General features: G+C 44.6%; 2 protein-coding genes across 5 annotated transcripts in view; one reads left to right on the forward strand and one right to left on the reverse strand.

Moving 5' to 3' along the window:
* The window catches only part of AP3M1 (adaptor related protein complex 3 subunit mu 1), a 211606-nt gene that overhangs the window by 44070 nt on the left and 146588 nt on the right, over nt 1-20948 (reverse strand). The window contains exon 1 of one of the 2 annotated variants that reach the window (XM_063958647.1): nt 10452-10593. The exons of the other annotated variant lie outside the window; for it this stretch is intronic. The gene's annotated coding sequence lies outside the window, so the exon portion shown is untranslated. Of the gene's footprint in view, nt 1-10451; nt 10594-20948 lie in introns of those variants that run through there. 2 annotated transcript variants of the gene reach the window in all.
* The window catches only part of ADK (adenosine kinase), a 671242-nt gene continuing 661257 nt past the window's right edge, over nt 10964-20948 (forward strand). The window contains exon 1 of one of the 3 annotated variants that reach the window (XM_063958650.1): nt 10964-11213. In XM_063958650.1, coding sequence (XP_063814720.1) covers nt 11152-11213 — 62 coding nt within the window. In that variant the 5' untranslated portion in view covers nt 10964-11151. The remainder of the gene's footprint in view (nt 11214-20948) is intronic. The other 2 variants (XM_063958649.1, XM_063958652.1) reach the window with 2 other exon arrangements.

Raw genomic sequence — 20948 nt, forward strand, 5'->3', positions numbered from 1 at the left:
TGTACTAAGCAGATGGAAGAATTAGGGTCAGGAGATTTCACATGGAAGGTGTGTAATATGGTTATGTCCTACTCCGTCCCATATGTTCTCCCCGATGATGCATATTTCATATGCGGGAGAAAGGCGTACAAGTGGCTTGCCCCAAACTCTGAAGGATTGTGTTATATTGGAAAAGTATTGCCTGAAGTAATGACTGTGTCACATGACAAAATGAAAGACATACACCGTGGTGCCCAAGCTCCTTATACTCACACCCATTACGAGCACGTTGTTAAAAGGCACCTGATAGAGAAGACAGAGCATCCGGCCTCTGATCTGATCCATGAATCCACCGGGATTCAGGTTCTGGTGGCGTTAGATTTCACCCGCACCGCTAGAGGAGTGCTGAATTATAAATACATATCGGCGCTTGCAAATTTGTTAGATAATATCACTGAAATGTATGATGACACGTTTAGGTATACTGGAAGGGAACTTCAAGCTTATAAAACAGAACTGGTGCAGCATAGAATGGTTCTTAATTACCTCACAGCAGTGACAGGTGGATATTGTGTTACATTGGCAACACAGTACGGCGTGAAGTGTTGCACGTATATCACGAATAGCACCGAGGATCCGGTCGAGGTCATAGACCAAAAGATGGACGATATTCTCCAATTGAAGTGGGAATTTCGCCGAAAACACAATCTCACTCTTGCTGCTGTAGGTAATGAGCTGACTGGTTGGGTGTCATGGTTGAACCCGCGAAATTGGTTTTCTGGTTTAGGAGACTGGGCTCAAGGAGTCATAATGGATGTTGGGAAGTTTCTCCTATGTATCTTAGGTGTTGTCATATCGATTGGATTGATATTTAGATGCGGTCAGGCTTTAATGAAGTGCAATCATCGTACTAGGGTAATGAGTTTAAGGAGTGAGGAAACTGTAATTAACCTGGACTTGATTTATGACCCAAATGTAGAAACAATGATGTGATGAAAATGCGATTTCTACGGTCCGTTTCTTTCACCTGTTTTTCCGTTTTCTCCAAGGTAACAAGACCCACTTGGACGAGGAATTTGATGAGCCGATATACAGACAACAGAGGGATTAAAGAAGAAGTTTGACAACCTGATACACAGATTTTTGATGAACTATGCCATGGATCCCCAGTTTCCCTAGAAATTTTAAAATTACGCTAGCCCAACACTTTTGTAAATCTATGGACATTGACAGCTTTTGCTCGCACCTTATGGGCAAAAGCACAAAGAAGACTGCATTCAACAGACACCAAACAAGACCTCAATCGACGACTGTACATTTACCTGACATAGAATACCACCGCATTTACCGTAATTATGTCTTTTCTTCATTTCTACAACCCTCAGGTAATGACACACATAGTCGATAGGGAATACAGGCACAGATATCAGCAATCACATATCTCCCCCATTCATGTATCATCAACTAAAATGTGCTCCCCCATTTTGTTACAACCAAAGCCAAAAAGAGCTCGGTAAAGTTTGACAGCCCATCCACAGACCCGTACCACGGGATAAGAAGGAATTCACATGTATACTTCGCAATACCTCGAAGCTTGATTTAAAACACGTACGGCACGATGATACATGACCCCCAAGCACGGATTCATACACACATGCTTCTGCTATCTCACTAGGTCATACCCTTTTCCTACCATCTCCTCTCCTCCCTTACCCAACCATGTAAATGTATTAACCCCTAACATATATTTTTCTCTTTTTGAAATGTTTTCAGGAAGTGGCAGTTATTGTTGACTGCCAAAGGGTGGACTGTCAAAGTCAGAAAAATATCTCTATGCACACTGCCATATTTGCACCTCATACTGGTCCGCGCTGCGCATGCGTACGCTCTCCCGTGTGTGCGCATACTCACAGTCGCGGGCACCCGCAGGCGCACGGTATGCGTATTTACGGTAGAGTTTATGTAATCGTAGCGTGCGACTCATTCGTTACATATTTTCACTAATAATGTATTTTGTAGATCATGGTCCCTTTGATAGATTCTGAAAGTTTGGTTAACATAGCATGTTCCTGAACAGAGAGATCCCTCTTTGTATTGTACGAAGGGTCTAACAGGGGTCATACAGTGGTGTTTGGTACCCATCGGAAGAGTATTTAAATAGCAATATTCCGGTGTTGGTGTGGAGCGGATTAATCGCTCGTGCGAATAGTTATGGACATAAGAAGTTTATGTCCATTTACTATTATTTGTTCTTACTTAGTCATGCGGCGGGAAACCCAGTATCCCACCCACCTGAACAGTTGGAAACAGTCACAGCCCACCTGTATGAATCAACCTATGACCTTTTGTTATAATGCGAAGCCGAATTCCTGTGTCCAATGAACAATGAGATTGTAGGGACCATTGAATTGTATTGTGTGTGGAGCATAAATAAGACAAGCCTGTGGCATCCAGCACTCACTTCTCTTCAAACGGTTCTCATTGCTGATAATCGGGAGCTGGATGTCCAGAGGCGCTTGCGATCGTTTCCCCTTGTGCGTAAGTTTTCTCCGCAATCATATTGTCTTGATGTTATTGTAAGCCATCTCTCTCTCCCCTCTTTCTCCCTTATTTTCCCTTGATTGTATTGTATTGTATTGCATTGTATTTCCTGTGTAGTTATCTGGTTAGTTAGTCTATGTTATATTGTAGTGTATGCTTTGTACTGTGATTCTTTTGCAAGTATAATAGTCATAATACATATAATAGGTTTTGGACCCTAAGCCCAGGTATCTGTGTATTTCTTATAGTGTTAAGTATTCCCTGAGCGTCGGTGACGCTCAAGCAGCTTTGTAGTTAATCAGGTTACACCAGGTTGCACTTACACTCTGTCACCACACTAAGGTTTACTGTATATTTCGTTGTTAAAGGTATAGATATAAAGGTTTAACGTTATAAGCGTCTGCACCGCTGGTGATCTCCTCGTGGTCCCGAGCGTCCGCTACGCTATAGCGAATCATTACGTTAGTCGGCAGCCAATAGCGTGCCTGCCTGTGATCTCTGGGCCGTAAGCGAACGTGACGCTTGAGCGCCTCGACTACGGTTGAGCGATCGTTACGCAACTTGCGTACCCTTACGGTACTTCTTACGTAGATAGCGTACAGTGTTCTTAGACCTCTTAAAGTGTTTTATATACGATAAATATTTAGCTTTATCAATGTGAAGGGCAGTCTCCTGACTTGACCATAGTCCCTGGAAATTTCTTCCCTTTGTGACTGCCCCCCAGCCTCGTAGGCTGGCATCCGTGGTCACCAGGACCCAGTCCTGTATGCCGAATCTGCGGCCCTCCAGAAGATGAGCACTGTTCAGCCACCACAGAAGAGACACCCTGGTTCGTGGAGACAGGGTTATTAAACGATGCATCTGAAGATGCGATCCGGACCACTTGTCCAACAGGTTCCACTGAAAGATTCTGGCATGGAACCTGCCGAATGGAATTGCTTCGTAAGAAGCTACCATCTTTCCCAGGACCCGCGTGCAGTGATGCACCGATACCTGTTTTGGTTTTAGGAGGTCTCTGACTAGAGAAGACAACTCCCTGGCTTTCTCCTCCGGGAGAAACACTTTTTTCTGGGCCGTGTCCAGAATCATTCCCAGGAACATTAGACGTGTCGTGGGGACCAGCTGTGACTTTGGGATATTCAGAATCCAACCGTGCTGGCTCAGCACTTCCTGAGATAGTGCTACTCCCACTAACAACTGTTCCTTGGATCGTGCCTTTATTAGGAGATCGTCCAAGTATGGGATAATTAAAACTCCCTTTTTTCGAAGGAGTATTATCATTTCCGCCATAACCTTGGTAAATACCCTCGGTGCAGTGGAGAGTCCAAACGGCAGCGTCTGGAATTGGTAATGGCAATCCTGTACCACAAATCTGAGGTACTCCTGGTGAGAATTGTAAATGGGGACATGCAGGTAAGCATCCTTGATGTCCAGGGATACCATGTAATCCCCCTCGTCCAGGCTTGCAATAACCGCCCTGAGCGATTCCATCTTGAACTTGAATTTTTTTATGTATGTGTTCAAGGACTTCAAATTTAGAATGGGTCTCACCGAACCGTCCGGTTTCGGTACCACAAATAGTGTGGAATAGTAACCCCGGCCTTGTTGAAGTAGGGGTACCTTGATTATCACCTGCTGGGAATACAGCTTGTGAATTGCCGCTAGCACTGCCTCCCTGTCTGAGGGAGCAATCGGCAAGGCGGATTTTAGGAAACGGCGGGGTGGAATCGCCTCGAATTCCAGCCTGTATCCCTGAGATACTATTTGAAGGATCCAGGGATCCACCTGTGAGCGAACCCACTGATCGCTGAAATTCCTGAGGCGGGCCCCCACCGTACCTGGCTCCGCTTGTGAAGCCCCACCGTCATGCGGCGGACTTGGAAGAGGAAGCGGGGGAGGACTTTTGTTCCTGGGAACCTGCTGTTTGCTGCAGCCTTTTTCCCCTGCCTCTGCCTCTTGACAGAAAAGACCCTCCTTTTCCCCGCTTGTTTTTCTGGGATCGAAAGGACTGAACCTGATAAAATGGCGCCTTCTTAGGCTGTGAGGGGACATGGGGTAAAAATGCTGACTTCCCAGACGTTGCTGTGGAAACTAGGTCGGAGAGACCATCCCCAAATAATTCCTCCCCTTTATAAGGCAAAACTTCTATGTGCCTTTTGGAATCTGCATCTCCAGTCCACTGGCGAGTCCATAAGCATCTCCTAGCAGAGATAGATAGTGCACTTACTTTAGATGCCAGCCGGCAGATTTCCCTCTGTGCATCTCTCATGTATAAGACTGAGTCTTTTATATGGTCAATTGTTAACAGGATCGTGTCTCTGTCTAGTGTGTCAATATTTTCTGACAGGTTATCTGACCATGCAGCGGCAGCACTGCACATCCAAGCTGACGCAATTGCTGGTCTGAGTATAATGCCTGAGTGTGTATATACAGACTTCAGGATCGCCTCCTGCCTTCTATCAGCAGGTTCCTTAAGGGCGGCCGTATCCTGGGACGGTAGTGCCACCTTTTTTGACAAACGTGTGAGCGCTTTATCCACCCTCGGGGGTGTTTCCCAACGTAACCTATCCTCTGGCGGGAAAGGGAACGCCATTAGTAATTTCTTAGGAATCACCAATTTCTTATCAGGGGAAGCCCACGCTTCTTCACACACTTCATTTAATTCATCTGACGGGGGAAAAACTACAGGTAGTTTTTTCTCCCCAAACATAATACCCTTTTTTGTGGTACCTGGGTGTAAATCAGAAATATTTAACACCTCTTTCATTGCCTCAATCATGCAGCGAATGGCCTTAACGGGCATTAAATTTGACTCATCGTCGTCGACACTGGCGTCAGTATCCGTGTCGACATCTACTTGTGCCACCTGAGATAACGGGCGTTTTAGAGCCCCTGATGACTTTTGAGACCCTTGGACAGGCACGAGCTGAAGACTCGGCTGTCCCACAGTCGGCATGTCGTCAAATTTTTTATGTAAGGAGTCTATACGTGCACTCATTTCTTGCCATAATACCATCCACTCAGGTGTCTGCCCCGCAGGGGGTGACATCTCTGCTAAAGGCATCTGCTCCCCCTCCACATCATTATCCTCCTCAAACATGTCGACACAGCCGTACCGACACACTCCACACACACAGGGAATGCTCAAATAGAGGACAGGACCCACAAAAGCCCTTTGGGGGGACAGAGTAAGAGTATGCCAGCACACACCAGAGCGCTATATATATACAGGGACTAACTGAGTTATGTCCCTAATAGCTGCTTATACTGTATACAGTGCCAATTTAGTGCCCCCCCTCTCTTTTCCCTCTTACTGTACTGTAGAAATGCAGGGAAGAGCCAGGGAGCTTCCTTCCAGCCGAGCTGTGAGGGAAAAATGGCGCCAGTGTGCTGAGGAGATAGGCTCCGCCCCTTTTTCGCGGCCTATTCTCCCGCTTTTTTTGGGATTCTGGCAGGGGTATTTACCTCATATATAGCCCCAGGGGCTATATATTGAGGTATTTTAGCCAGCCAAGGTGTTTTTATTGCTGCCTCAGGGCGCCCCCCCCCAGCGCCCTGCACCCTCAGTGACCGGAGTGTGAAGTGTGTATGAGGAGCAATGGCGCACAGCTGCAGTGCTGTGCGCTACCTTGGTGAAGACAGGATGTCTTCATGCCGCCGATTTTCCGGACCATCTTCTTGCTTCTGGCTCTGTAAGGGGGACGGCGGCGCGGCTCCGGGACCGAACATCAAGGCTGGGCCTGCGGTCGATCCCTCTGGAGCTAATGGTGTCCAGTAGCCTAAGAAGCCCAATCCGGCTGCAAGCAGGCGAGTTCGCTTCTTCTCCCCTTAGTCCCTCGCTGCAGTGAGCCTGTTGCCAGCAGGTCTCACTGAAAAAAACAAATTCTAAGACTATAACTTTCTAAGAGCTCAGGAGAGCCCCTAGTGTGCATCCAACCTCGGCCGGGCACGAAATCTAACTGAGGCTTGGAGGAGGGTCATAGTGGGAGGAGCCAGTGCACACCAGGTAGTCTAAGATCTTTCTAGAGTGCCCAGCCTCCTTCGGAGCCCGCTATTCCCCATGGTCCTTACGGAGTTCCCAGCATCCACTAGGACGTTAGAGAAACATTAATCATAAAGATTAATAAACATAAAACACAACAGCTGATATTAAACAATACACCACTGTATAATTTCCACAATAATTATGTTTTACTACTCCACATTTATCATCAGGGTCTTATTATAATCCTTTATTTATATGGCGCCAATAAGAGTCTGAAGCACCTTACAAAGTACATAAGCAGTATAAACAAAACAAGAAAAATAAATTAAAATAAAAAAAGGACAGGACAGGGACAAGGTTTATAAACATTTCTGCATCAGCACTTATACTACTCAATACAAAGCGGGATGGCAGAACCCAAGGGTTTGGTGCCATTGTAGGCAGTGGGGAGGAGATAATGATGATGAAAGAGGGCCTACTCATGAGAGCCCATTTAAAGTTTTGAAAAAAGGTGGAGAGTCTGAACAGGAGAGTTCCAGTGGAAGGAGTATAGGTCAGTCACCGTAGTGAAATTATCAGGTATGCAAATTAAAGTCCTCATTGACAGCCTACAGAAGACAGACTCTTATAGATTAGAATAGAACTGTATTTTATCCAAACTGAACTTTGACGACTAATGATAAATGTTCCTATTGACGGGCAAGAATAAGGATTGCCGTACATGTGAAAGATGAAGTGTTTGAACACACAAAACATTCCCTCACATTGAGGGATATTTTTAAAAACCTAGTGCATGGTAAAAAAAGGATTCTGTTAACACTTAGGAGGCGATTATTTTGTAATCACAATCCCCACCCAAAACGTGCCCGCCAGCAGCTATTCAATTGTTTCTGCCGGCAAGCGTGTGAACAACATTTCTGCTCTGAATGTCTTCGTGTGGCTAGCAGAAATGTACGAAAAGTGTCCCGTTTGGGTGCCCAAATGGTATTTTCCGCCCAAACAATTACATATGGCCCCGTCTACAATGACAGACAACGTGAAATTATGGGCGCCCATTAAACAACTGAATCGGCCCCTTAGCTTTTGGCATTTTCTAAATGCAGTTTAGAAAATGAAAGCAAACATTGAATTGGTTTCTATTAGTAGCACCTTGTTCGTGTGCATTAGTTTTCAGAAAGGTGTTTAATTATTTATTGTATGGCCAGGCATCCACACGGCTAAGATGTATAAACGCCATAAACTTTACTGCTGTGGTGCCATCAAGGAAAACTGTGCCTCGTGTAGACTGAATATGTAATGTAACATTTTTAATACCTGTTACACCTAATTGTGGCTCTGAAACAGTGGTAAGGAAAGCATAAAGACTTAAGTCCTCGTACTAGAAAAATACAATTTTCAAAATAAAATCAAAAGTTGGGAAGAGGATTTAATATGTTATCTATAATGGTTGGCACTGCTGCGCTGGAATAGTTAATGTCCTGATATTGAGACCAGTGTGCCCAAGCTAGATCCTGCTGCCCTACCAAGCGCAGCACTGGTCCATAGTAAGTGGCCAGTGGGGAATAAACCAACGCCAACAAGGCGGTGTTGCAGAATCGCAGAAGTAAGCAGTTTCAGGTACCAGTGCAGGAGGCTTGTGGAAACGATTCCAGGTGCTGGTGTAGGAGCCTGGTAGTAGCAGCAAACGTCCCTTCTACGATGCAGTGGGAGATGCCGGTAACAGGCTGTTACTAATGGTCATCCCTATACGTCCCAGGAGTGGCAAAGGAAGCTCACTCTGGTTGTTCAAAAATAGAGAAACCTCCCCCCAACCTGTACTGGCTGGCAGAGTAAGGTAAACCAGTCACATGATGCAAGAACAGTTCAGCATTTCCTTCCAGGATCCTTTGTTACCAATTAAACCACTCTAGCACACCCACCCCGCCAGTCCCACACAACCCTCAGACTTATGCCATCTTGTACACATTTTCTTTTAGGGAGCTAATGTCTTATTCGGCCACAAGTACTAGTTTTGCAGAGACAACACCCAAAACTACTTCTACACGGACCTTCTGGCTTTCATATATAATTGCAACGGTCTCTTAATCTTCTGCTTTGACTCCCATAATCTCCTCTTCTCTGGAATTGTCCTCATTCATCTGTGCAAGTTCTACTGGACCTTACATGCTAAAGTGAAACGCTCTCATGCTGCTCCACATCTGCAAATCCTTGCCTTAGCTCTTTGCGTCCTCCAGAATCCAATGCAAATTACTTATCCATACTTACAAAAGCCAGCAATACCAGCCCTTTGTACATCTCATATCTGATCTTAACAAACTCATCCTCTTAGATCTACCTCTAACCCTGCACGTGGCCTCTGCTAACCGCCTTTCATTCCCACCTACATGACTTCACCCGTGCCACTATCTACCTATGGAATTCCCTATCACAGATAATCAGACTCTACCAAAGCCTTCAAATAGGGTGGCTATATTATTCCTTTTACCTGGGAAGCTCATAGATTACACAGGTTCTGTGGCTGATTAAAACCAGCTGAAATGTAGGCTTGAAGTCAGCCAGCCTCAGAACCTGTGTAATTCATGAGCGTCCCAGGTAAAAGGGATAATGTGGTCACCCTACTTTAAATATTTAAATGCTCTCTAAAATCCCATCTCTTTATTACAGCTGACTACATCTACCTATACGAGCCAACACCAGTGCTTCCTCTCAGCTTTTCTAAATGTCACTCAGATCCACACTCATTTCTGTTATTTCAGCGGCGTCCTCTTCCAGTTAGAATGTAAGCGCTCTTATAAGCAGAGTCCTGCATAGCCTAATGTTTGCATTTAATTTCTTTTCCATGCGTGTATGTCCCATTTTCCCCACTGGGGCAGAATACTGTGGCAAATTCAACAGCGACAATAGCATAATAAATGACTAATGCACGGACAGCAGACTGTGCAGCGAGTCAGACATCCACAAGGGCACCCATACACTGTGGCCTGTGGATAAGCTCGTAAAAAGCCAACATAGCAAATGGCCAATTACATTGGCCAGCCTCTTGACCAATGTATGGAATAAAGAAAAGCACTTTAGCCAAGGGGTAAGGGATGTCTGAATTGCCTGCATACTTGCCTACTTTTGAAAAAGCATTTCAGGGAGATTGTGAAAGTAACACCTATAAACGCAGGCGCGTACTGCTACATCTAAGAGGCGTGTTATAAAAATGACTTACATCCAAGTGTAAATGAGCCCCAAAGTTAACAAGTTCTACTTGTTGACGAAATGACACTGATATTTTTCCGGATTTGTTTGTGTATTATGTTATTATGTTTTACAAGAGGTTCCATGTACTGTGGCCACGAGAAACCTTATTTAAAATGCATGTAGCCATAGGGATCATTGTGCCTTTTAACTAATGCAGGGAAATGGCACTGATGAGTCCATTTAAATGTATATAGCTCTGATTTCTTTTGTTTCTCCAAGAATGTAACAGCTACATAATAGGGATAAGGTGAAATCAGGGAGATTGTTGGTCTATTCAGGGAGTCAGGGAGATTGCTACTATTTCAGGGAGTCTCCTGCAGAATGAGGGAGGGTAGGCAACTATGATTGCCTGGCACATTGGATTTAAAACATACAATGCAGAATATACTGGTACTAGTGGATAAAAAGGAAGTGATGCAGAGATGTTGTTAATCCATGAATAAATATATGTTAAGTGCTTATTTATGTACATAAACTCATGCACTAATAAATGGACAGCATTTGCAAAACGTCCACTATATATGGACAGCTACATGCATGCTCCCCAGTTTGGACAGGAGTATGTGATTATAACAAGTATAGCAACGTAAGAAAGTTTTCCTACTATAATATACAACAAGCCAACACAACAAATACAACGACACCATATTAAGAGACCCTGGATAAAGTTACACACAGCCAGAGCAAGACAATAAATTACCGTAGTAAATCAATTGGAATCAGCAGATCGTCCCAGACTGACACATCACCCAGACAGCAGATTTGCCCCAACAAAGATGGCGTCTAGGACCTCGCCCGACAGGGGGTGTTCTGGCCGCCTGCTGGAAACTTCTCAGTATGTCACAAAATGGGGGTTATAGATGCAGACATCGCTATGAACAGTGGGCTTTGTAATGTAATATCGCCGTCAGTACTACTAATAAATATATCACTCATTGTTGAATAGTTAACTGTTCATACGTTGCTGGTGGAGTTTAATCAACGTGAGTATCAACATTATCTGCAACGCATGGAAACTGCCCTAGTGTTCATCAGTGTCAAACGCTAACTTAAAAATTCGGAACTCATCGGTCTATATTAATGTTACAAAAATAAAACAGGCACCATTGTGGTCTACTTAGCGCCTAGAGAGGACCCTCTTTGGTTGTTAGGTGACCATGCCCGGGAAGGGCAAGGCCTGTGAGTGGGCGGGGCCAGTCCTAAGAGTGGGAGGGGTCAGTGATGGAGACTGTGCAGTGAGGGAGGGTGCAGGAGGAGAGAGAGAGCGCGGCAAGGACAGACTGAGACAGGCAGCAGCAGGCGGGGGAGAGAGAGGATAGACTGCAGGAACGAGTGTGATAGTCCTAGTGAGAGCTACAGCCACAGCACATATTATCCACAGAAACTAACAGCCGGGCAACATGAAGGTAGCGGCAGAAGAGCCCCAGCCCAAGAAGCAGAAGCTGGAGGAGAAGGCACTGAGGTAACGTTGCATCCATCCCCCCATCATGCATGCTACAGGACCAGCAGAAAGCATGCTGCTCAGTCTCTGCATGTTTGCAGGCAGTGAGCTGTATGGTAGTAAGTGGTGGCCTGCTGGCTGTCCTGTGCTGGTGCACACACCCCTTTCCTAAAATCAGCGTGCACTCTTCCTTTCAGCCTTTATAGTATACACGTCTCTCTGTTATTGTGTTCATGTTGCCTATTTGTCACTGTATCAGTTGCAGATATTTTGTGGTAACCTGTTTATTTTTAGATTATTATTGATGGATGGTCAATGGGAAATATTATTGGTTCTCTCATGTTAATAGTGTTGTGTTTAGCACATCTGCACCATGTGGCTGCCTGAAAGCTGTAATATCTTGCCTGGAACACTGTATCCTGTGTATATTTTTGGTAGATGTTAGAATCAAGTGGGCTAAAGAACCTCTGATGTCAGGGGGAGGAGCCATGTCACCAGGGGAGGAGCTAGGCCTGCAGGATAGTTGTGTCACTATCCATGCCACCAGCTACTCCCTTTAGTAACCTGCTAGCCACCGTGCCCGAAGTGAGCCCGCGGGGGTACATTTTGGGTACCCTGTTTGGGCATGGCTCCTCCTCCTGGTGATGTGGCTCCTCCCCCTGGTGACATCAGAGGTCCTTTCTCCAACTTGATTCTAGACATAACCATATATTTTCCATTTTATGGTGCTGCAAAACACTTGTGGCACCTTATAAATAAAATGATGATAATAATGTACAAGTATTTGCTGTTGGAAAGCATTCCGTATAATTCAATCCTTTTGATGGCCTTGGTGTCCAGAACTGAATTACATATAACACACTAGAGATTAGAGCTGTGGTTCTCAAACTGTGTGCCATGGCACCCTGGGGTGCCTCAGGACACTGGCAGGGGTGCCTTGGATTGGTGGTCCAGGACCAATTCAAATTATTTGTGGTCAGTGTAATAGACAAAACCAGCGCTTGGCGACTGTCAATCATAAAATATGTGAAACAGAAGTGAATCCCGTCCCTCATCACATAACCAAACGTAAGGATGACATATAAACACAATTTACTTCATTTAATATTAATTTCTAACTTTCTCCTGAATAAACTTTTGGCCTAGGGGTGCCATGAAGAAAATTCTGATAGTCTAGGGCGCCGTGATTCAAAACCGATTGAGAACCACTGGACTAGAGTTTGTATAGTTTTGTACCTGTACGTTGCCCTGAAGATAGTACATTGAAATATTGGGATGCTTCTTATCTTCTAAACTTCTAACTGTTCTTGAGAATAAATTACTTTTCTAAAGAAGTCTTGGAGTACCATCTGCATGTATTGTTCTTCGTAACCAGTATAATTTGCTGTCTGGTTGGGAGGGGGGGTGGTGGTAATAATTTTACCTCTGATTACTCGTCATATTTAAATCCTTTTGCAGGGAGGTAAAGGGTGTTTGTTTTGGTGACTGTCTGCCTAATTGTGCTTCCTACTCCTGTATATTATTATATAATAAGTGCTCCTGGGTACTAGTTTTGTTATGAGGGCTGCACTTACACGTTATGTTTACATGAGTAGCTGCTATGGAGAATAAAGGTTTCCACTGGCCCTGTCGTTACGTGTGTGTATACGTTAGTTACTCCCAGCGCTCACTCTTAAACAAAGGAAGGATATATGTGTAATAAACTTAAAAATATATAATTTTATTATTCTTAATACAAAAAAAAATATGTAATTGTGTAGCTGTAATATACAGATCCGCGTAAAAGTATTGGTGGGCAGATGTGCTATTCAATGTAGAATGCAGACCAGGAGCACTTATTTGTGTGTATATGTTAGTTACTACCAGCGCTCACTCTTAAACAAAGGAAGGATATACATGTAATAAATTTAATAAATATATATATATATATATATAATATATATATATAATTTGTGTAACTGTAATATACAGATCTGCGTAAAAGTATTGGTAGAAGGTTTATAGAGTATATGGTACGAATTTATATATAAAATAGTGTAAAAATCTATACTACAAATGTATATAGTGTACTCCTAATACCGGTATACATACACTGAACAATGACACAAAAACTAACAACATATAAGATAGAAAAGAAATGAAGGAGTGTAGTTTAAGGTTCTGTATAGTTTAAAAGAAACGCTTATGCATTTTACTCTACTAAACAAAAGTGCATCAAAGTTGCTTGAAGTTTTCTTCTAATTGAAACTTATGTTCTGAGCAGCATGACTGTTACATGAATCACTTCTACTAGATACAAAGTTCCTCCAACAGTGAGATGTGGCAGCGTTGCGCAATAACAGCAAGTGAGAGTGATTTTTAAAAAATGCTTACTGCGGATGATAGTCCCGCTGGTGATGTCTCTAACCGCACTGGTTGTAAGGTACGGGTGTCTGCCGGCAGACAGGTAGAACTTGGCGATGGTGGTCCGCGTTTGAAGCCTGTATTCCAATCCGTGGCTCGGGAATCTACGCGTTTCGCCTGTGAAAACCAGGCTTCGTCAGGATGCCAGATCGTTCCTTCTCCCGTCTTCTTATTCCTCTCTGTGCCCTTGCTTGCGGTCAAAGGATGACGTCATTTCCGCCCTCACTGTGCGCTGTGTCGGTGTAATCCTTAGCGGACTTCCCTGCATGCAATGTTTTACAGGGTGGATATCCTCAGTCCATATAGCATTTGGAACCATACTCTTTTGTCTTATTAATATAGTGTGCGACATTACATTAGTGCTATTTCAGAAACGGAAATTGTCCTTGTTCACAGATAATTTCTAAAAAATATTTTATAGAAAAATACATAAAATTCCAAAAGAGAAAAGAGGGTACATACAAAGTCAAGGATACATGAAAATACATTCAAAGACACAGAACATGTATAAAACATGTAATTTTTTTATATATGTGTGTGTATGTATATGTATATATATATATATATATATATATATATATACACACACACGTTATGGTAAGAACTTACCGTTGATAACGTGATTTCTCTTATGTCCACAGGTATCCACAGGATAACATTGGGATATTGTCGAGCGACAGCGAAAATGGCACCAACACGGTCACGAGCTTTCTGGCCTCCCAGGATGGATTGGAGCCTCCACTATATAGTCCCACCCACTGATTCAGTCAGATCAGTTCTTTCCACAGCGATTATAGGCAGGAACATTAGGTAGAGACCTGTACAGGCGATAAGAACACACATGCACACCCTTCCATACAAGAAGGAAGAGGTTTTTAGTGTTTGTCTAGATCCTCAAATCAGATGCGTCCGGGTGGGATCCCTGTGGATACCTGTGGACATAAGAGAAATCACGTTATCAACGGTAAGTTCTTACCATAACGTTCATTTCTCTGGCTGGGTCCACAGGATTATCCACAGGATAACATTGGGATTCCCAAAGCCATTTTAGTGGTGGGGACGCTCCTGATTGCACAGGAGGACCTTTCGCCCGAAGTCTGCGTCATGAGAGGCAAAAGTATCCAAGGCATAATGTCTGATGAATGTGTTTATGGAAGACCATGTGGCTGCCTTACATATCTGTTCTGCTGATGCACCCTGTTGTGCTGCCCAAGAAGGACCTACCTTACGTGTAGAGTGTGCAGAGACATTAGCCGGAATAGGGAGATCTGCATGAGAATAAGCTTCAGATATTACCATTCGGAGCCATCTCGCCAGCGTCTGTTTACTAGCAGGCCAACCTCTCCTATGGAATCCGTAGAGGATGAAGAGGGAATCTGTTTTCCTGATGGCACTAGTACGATCTATGTAGATTTTTAAAGACCGGACCACGTCCAGTGACGCTTCTCCCGCAGATAGTCCCGATACCTGAAAAGCTGGGACTACAATCTCTTCATTCAGGTGAAACTTTGACACCACCTTTGGAAGATAACTAGATCTCGTTCTGAGAACTGCTCTGTCTGGAAAAAAACTTCGGAAAGGAGACTTACATGATAATGCTCCTAAATCTGACACTCTTCTGGCTGACGCCATTGCCAGTAAAAAAAGAACTTTAACCGTTAACCACTTAAGATCTGCTCTCTCAAGTGGTTCAAACAAAGGACCCTGGAGAAATTTAAGAACTAAATTCAAATCCCAGGGAGCTGCAGGAGGAACAGATGGAGGTTGAATATGTACTACTCCTTGGAAAAAAGTACGTACATCCTGTAGGTCAGCAATCTTCTGCTGAAACCATACAGTCAACGCTGAGACTTGCACCCTCAAGGAAGCAACCTTCAACCCCTTATCCAATCCTGCCTGCAGAAAATCCAAAATTCTAGCTACTTTAAAGGCTCTTGGATTGTAATTTTTTCCATAACACCAATGAATATAGGCTTGCCATATTCTATGATATACACAGGCCGAAGAAGGCTTTCTTGCTCTAAGCATGGTTTGGATTACTTGCTTTGAAAATCCTTTAGCCTCTAAGATAGAGGTTTCAACAGCCACGCCGTCAAAGACAGGCGATCCAGATGACTGTGACAACAAGGACCCTGCATTAACAGATCTGAACGTTGAGGGAGAAGTATCGGTGCCTCCCCGGACATTCTCCACAGATCTGTGTACCAATGCCTTCTTGGCCAAGCTGGAGCTATTAGAATGATTGCTCCTTTTGCCTGTTTTATCTTTCTCACTACTCTGGGTAACAGAGATATTGGAGGGAACAGATATGCCAGCTGAAACCTCCATTCTACTGACAGTGCGTCTACCAGGACTGCTCCTGGGTCCCTTGTTCTTGATCCGTACCTCGGAACTTTGTTGTTTAGACGAGACGCCATAAGGTCTATCTCCGGTAGACCCCATCTGTTCACCAGTGTTTGAAACACTTCTGGGTGTAGTGCCCATTCGGTTTCCTGAATGGTGTGCCGACTGAGAAAATCCGCTTCCCAATTTAGTACACCCGGGACAAATACTGCTGACAATGCTGGGAGATGGAGTTCTGCCCACTTTAGAATGGGAGTTACTTCCTCCATCAGACTCTTGCTGTGAGTCCCTCCTTGATGATTTAGGTATGCTACTGCCGTCGCATTGTCTGAGCGGATCTGGACTGGTCCTCCTTGTAGATTGTCCTTTGCCTGAACTAGGGCCAAGTAAATGGCTCTTATTTCTAACAGATTTATCGGCAGGCGACTTTCCCTTGCGGTCCATTTTCCCTGGAACCATAGGCTTCCCAGTACCGCCCCCCAACCTTGCAGGCTGGCATCTGTCGTCAGGACTTGCCACTCTTTTATCCAAAAGGGTCTCCCCTTGTTTAAATGGTCTGTCTGTAGCCACCATGCTAGAGACCTTTTTACATTTACTGGAATCTTTATCATCTGCTTCTTTATTGTTTGATGATTTCCGTTCCATTTTGTCAAAATGAGATGCTGCAATGGTCTGGAGTGGAATTGCGCATATTCCACCATGTCGAACGTTGATACCATCAGACCCAACAGTCGCATTGCTGCATGGACTGACATTGTCTGGGCTTGCAACGCTTCCTGAGCCATGACCTGCACCTTGACTATTTTCTTCTCTGGTAAAAGAACTCTCTGTAGGTCTGAATCCAATATGGCTCCCAAATGAACCATCTGCTGTGATGGATTCAGGGACGACTTCTCCCAATTTATGAGCCACCCGTGTCTCTGTAAACAAACTATCGTCTGTTGGAGATGGCTCAACAGTAAATCTTGCGACTGTGCTAAGATGAATAGGTCGTCTAGGTATGGGAATATCCTTATCCCTTGTTTGCGCAGACAAGCTGCCATAACCACCATGATCTTGGTAAACACCCTGGGTGCTGTAGCTAGCCCGAAGGGCAGAGCTTGGAACTGGAAGTGTTCCTTGAGGATGGCAAACCTGAGGTAACACTGATGTGATAGTGCTATAGGCACATGTAGGTAAGCATCCCGCACATCCAGAGATACCATATAGTCTCCCGGTTCCATAGCCAACATTATGGAGCGTAACGTCTCCATGTGGAACTTCGGGATCCATATGTAATTGTTCAACATCTTCAGATTTAGAATTGGTCGATATGACCCATTTGGTTTCTGGATTAGAAACAGATTGGAGTAATACCCCTGTCCCTTTTGTGATGGAGGTACTGGGACAATCACACCTGACTGCAGTAATTTTTGGACTGCTTCTTGCAGGGCATTGGCCTTCGACTCTATACGAGACGGGCTGGTGCAAAAAAATCTTTGAGGAGGCTGCCTCCTGAATGGGAACCCATACCCCTGAGATACTACCTTCTGCACCCAGGCATCTGTTGTTGACTGTTGCCATGTGTGTGCAAATTGCAGGAGTCGGCCCCCAACCCTGGAATCCTCCAGGCGGAGGCCCGTCTCTTCAGGCTGAGGGTTTCTGTTCAGGTTTGGAAGCTGGCTTTTTGCTAGCCCACTGCTTCCTACCCCTTTTAAACTGGGGTTGTTTAGGCTCCTCTTTACCTTTCGCTTTGCTTTGCCAGCGAAATGAGCGAAATTTTAAACCCTTGGACTTAGGGTTGTAGGTAGCCGGAAATCTGACCTTCTTCGATTCAGCCTCTGACTCTAGGATATCCGATAAAGGTTTTCCAAATAATATATTACCCATGAAAGGCAATGCTTCCAATTCCTTCTTGGACTCCGCATCTGCCTTCCAGGTCCGTAGCCAGACTGCTCTGCGAGCGACTACTGCCAGGGCTGAAGCTTTAGAAGCAACAGTGCCTACATCAATGGCTGCTTCTTCTAAATACTGGGCAGATTGTCTTAAACGGCAAAGACGATCCTCTTGCTCCCTAGTAGGAGAGGGGATGTCATTCTCTAGTTCCTCTATCCATTCGCCCATTGCCTTTGCTACCCAGGCCGAAGCCATAGCAGGTCTTACCACTGCACCCACAAGAGAAAAAATATTTTTCAATAGGCTCTCTACCCTCCTGTCTGTGACATCATTCAAAGAGGTAGATGACAGTGGCAAAGCAGATTTGTGCACGAGTCGCAGAACATGTGCATCTACTTTTGGAGGAACTTCTCTCTTCGAACAATCTCCAGCAGGAAATGGATAATAAGAATCCCATCTCCTAGGAATCTTATACTTTTTACCGGGCGCTGTCCAAGACTCATCCATCATTTCCGTCAACTCCTCTGACGCTGGAAATTCATCTTTCACTGACTTTGTTCGTTTGAATACAGGTGCTTTTGCTTTTAACGCTGTCTTGGCTGGTTCTTCCAGAGAAAGCACAGCCTTTACTGCATTAATGAGTTCAGCTACATCATCTGAACTGAAGCTCTGCGACTGATCATCATACGGAGTTGAATCTATTGTTTCCGCATCATCATCCGATGTATCCTCTTGTGTAGTCTGCCATACAGACGTATCTGTCTTAGTCTTACCTACCCCTTGGTTGCTTGTAGAGGCTACTGGAACCAAACCATAGGAAGGGAGCTGCATGTATGGGTTCATAGTGTAACCTAACCCCTGAGGTGGTGCTACTGGAGCTAACCTGTCCGCTATTGAAGACAGAGTCTTTGCGAACATATTCCATGGTGGCTCTACTGGAGGTTGAACTAACTCCTGTTTTTTACTTCGCTGAAAAGCGAAACAGTTTGCACACAAACCCTCATAAGTGACCAATTGAATCATATCAATTACCCCTGACTTACAAGATAAGCATGTTAGGGCTGTAGGAGTGCTTGACAAATTCTCCTCATCACTTTTGCCGCTCACAGACATTTTTTCTGATATTGACTACACAATTTTGTGACTGAACCACACCCTATAATCAGTATATAGAGGTGAAATCAATCTGACCACAGTGCACCTGATTTGAGGCTCAGAACAGGACTGACATTACACAGAAAAGTCAGCACACATACTAGCAGTCAGTCACATGTTAAAGCATTAGACATTGTCATATGAGAATACAACCTCCATAATAACTTATACATAAGTAGGAAATTTGTACTTCTGTTTAACTGGTTCTTTTTCAACATAACATGCAGAAAACACAGTAATATACAGGTCTCATATGCAATAGGTACTAAAAATTAACAGTGCACACTAAGAAGTAGAAGGAATTTTTAGTACTGTATACCCTGCCTCCAGGGAGCGGGATACAGGGAGACTCGCCACACTTCCATATCCAAGCAAAGACGCTCGAAAGACGCTGAGTGGATTCAGACGCTACTGGTGTACACTGCCGCTCTTGGTAACTGATAACGGACACGGACGCTCACCAACGGACACGGACGCTGAGCGACTCCACGTGCATGCAGACACTAAAGGCCTGCGACTCGGTCTGGGCGGGTTTATATCCAGTGTACACAACCGCAGCGTCTAAGCTGCGACCGAGTACCCTCGTGGTAGCGTCTGAGCCGGAAGTGAGGTTATTCAGTTCATGAAACGAGAGACCCGCGGGAACTGGCCATGAACTCGGAGGAGGGACGGCCAGGAGAGCGTCTGAAACCCCCTGTTGACTTAAACTCCCAGGATCGCGGCCTCACCTAGTCCTGGCGCCTATGATCCCCGGAGCGTAGCGCTGTCACACTCGAGATGTTCGGCGCATCAACACGCTGTTTGTAGTCTCCACCAAATCAGCGTAGCTGTGTCCTGACCCCTCTAGTAAGAGGAAATCCATATACTCACTGTCTCCCCATGCTCCGGCCACAGCCTGGTAACGTCTGCTGGACCTGCTAGAACATCCGACACAGACGGCCGTCGAGACAGCACTGTACCGCGAAGGTAAGCGTTGTTGCGACCCGGTGGGGAGTTGTTGGAGCGACTCTTTCTAATACACGTTTAAGACGCTGTTAAGAGAAGTCGCTCAAACAAAAACAGTAAGTCTATAAAAATAAAGTAATGAAAACTTGAGGCTGCTTTCACAGCAGCCCTGTGACCATGCGGCTTCCTGCCGCACCAAGCAAAAAACTGATCTGACTGAATCAGTGGGCGGGACTATATAGTGGAGGCCCCAATGCATCCTGGGAGGCCAGAAAGCTCGTGACCGTGTTGGTGCCATTTTCGCTGTCGCTCGACAATATCCCAACGTTATCCTGTGGATAATCCTGTGGACCCAGCCAGAGAAATATATATATATATATAATGTGTGTGTGTGTGTGTGTGTAAACAAAATATGTATGTGTGTGGATAAGGGGTCGTCAGATTTTAGCGATCTGCATATATTTGAAGTATATAGAAATAAAATTAAAGATATAAGAATAAAAATAAAATATTACTGTTTGTATGTTCTGGAGGACGCATAGATAGTCCAATATGTTAAGATATATCTAAAAAAAAATAATATATTGTCACAACTGAGGGCTGAGGCTGACCTGGGGAAGCATTGGGGTAGTATTGGGTTCTTTGACATGCAGGAGCTCTAATACCAGTTGCCCGAAGGCGTGACCACGACAACAAAGTTGTAAAAGGTAAAGTCAGTTTTATTGAACACGCAGCTTAAAGACACATTTGATAAGCAAAACGTCACAGGAGATGTGCAATGGTAAGTTACAGTACAGTTCCCAGAAACGCAGGGTAATTAGTGCTGTGGCTTGCAGAACAGATATTACAGAGTCCTTGCTAGAACTGGAGATGGTAAGTCCGTGTGCCACAGCTAACCGCTGAGGAGAGGTATGAACTGGTACTGCCCAGCAGATTGGGTACAGAGGCTGGAGCAACACACAGGCACAGACGTAGATGGTACTTGGTAATTTGCAGAGAGTGCCGGATGGAACCGGTATGAATGAAAAGGTGTGC

Source organism: Pseudophryne corroboree, chromosome 3, assembly GCF_028390025.1.
Source record: "Pseudophryne corroboree isolate aPseCor3 chromosome 3, aPseCor3.hap2, whole genome shotgun sequence".
NCBI classification, from domain to species: Eukaryota; Metazoa; Chordata; class Amphibia; order Anura; family Myobatrachidae; genus Pseudophryne; species Pseudophryne corroboree.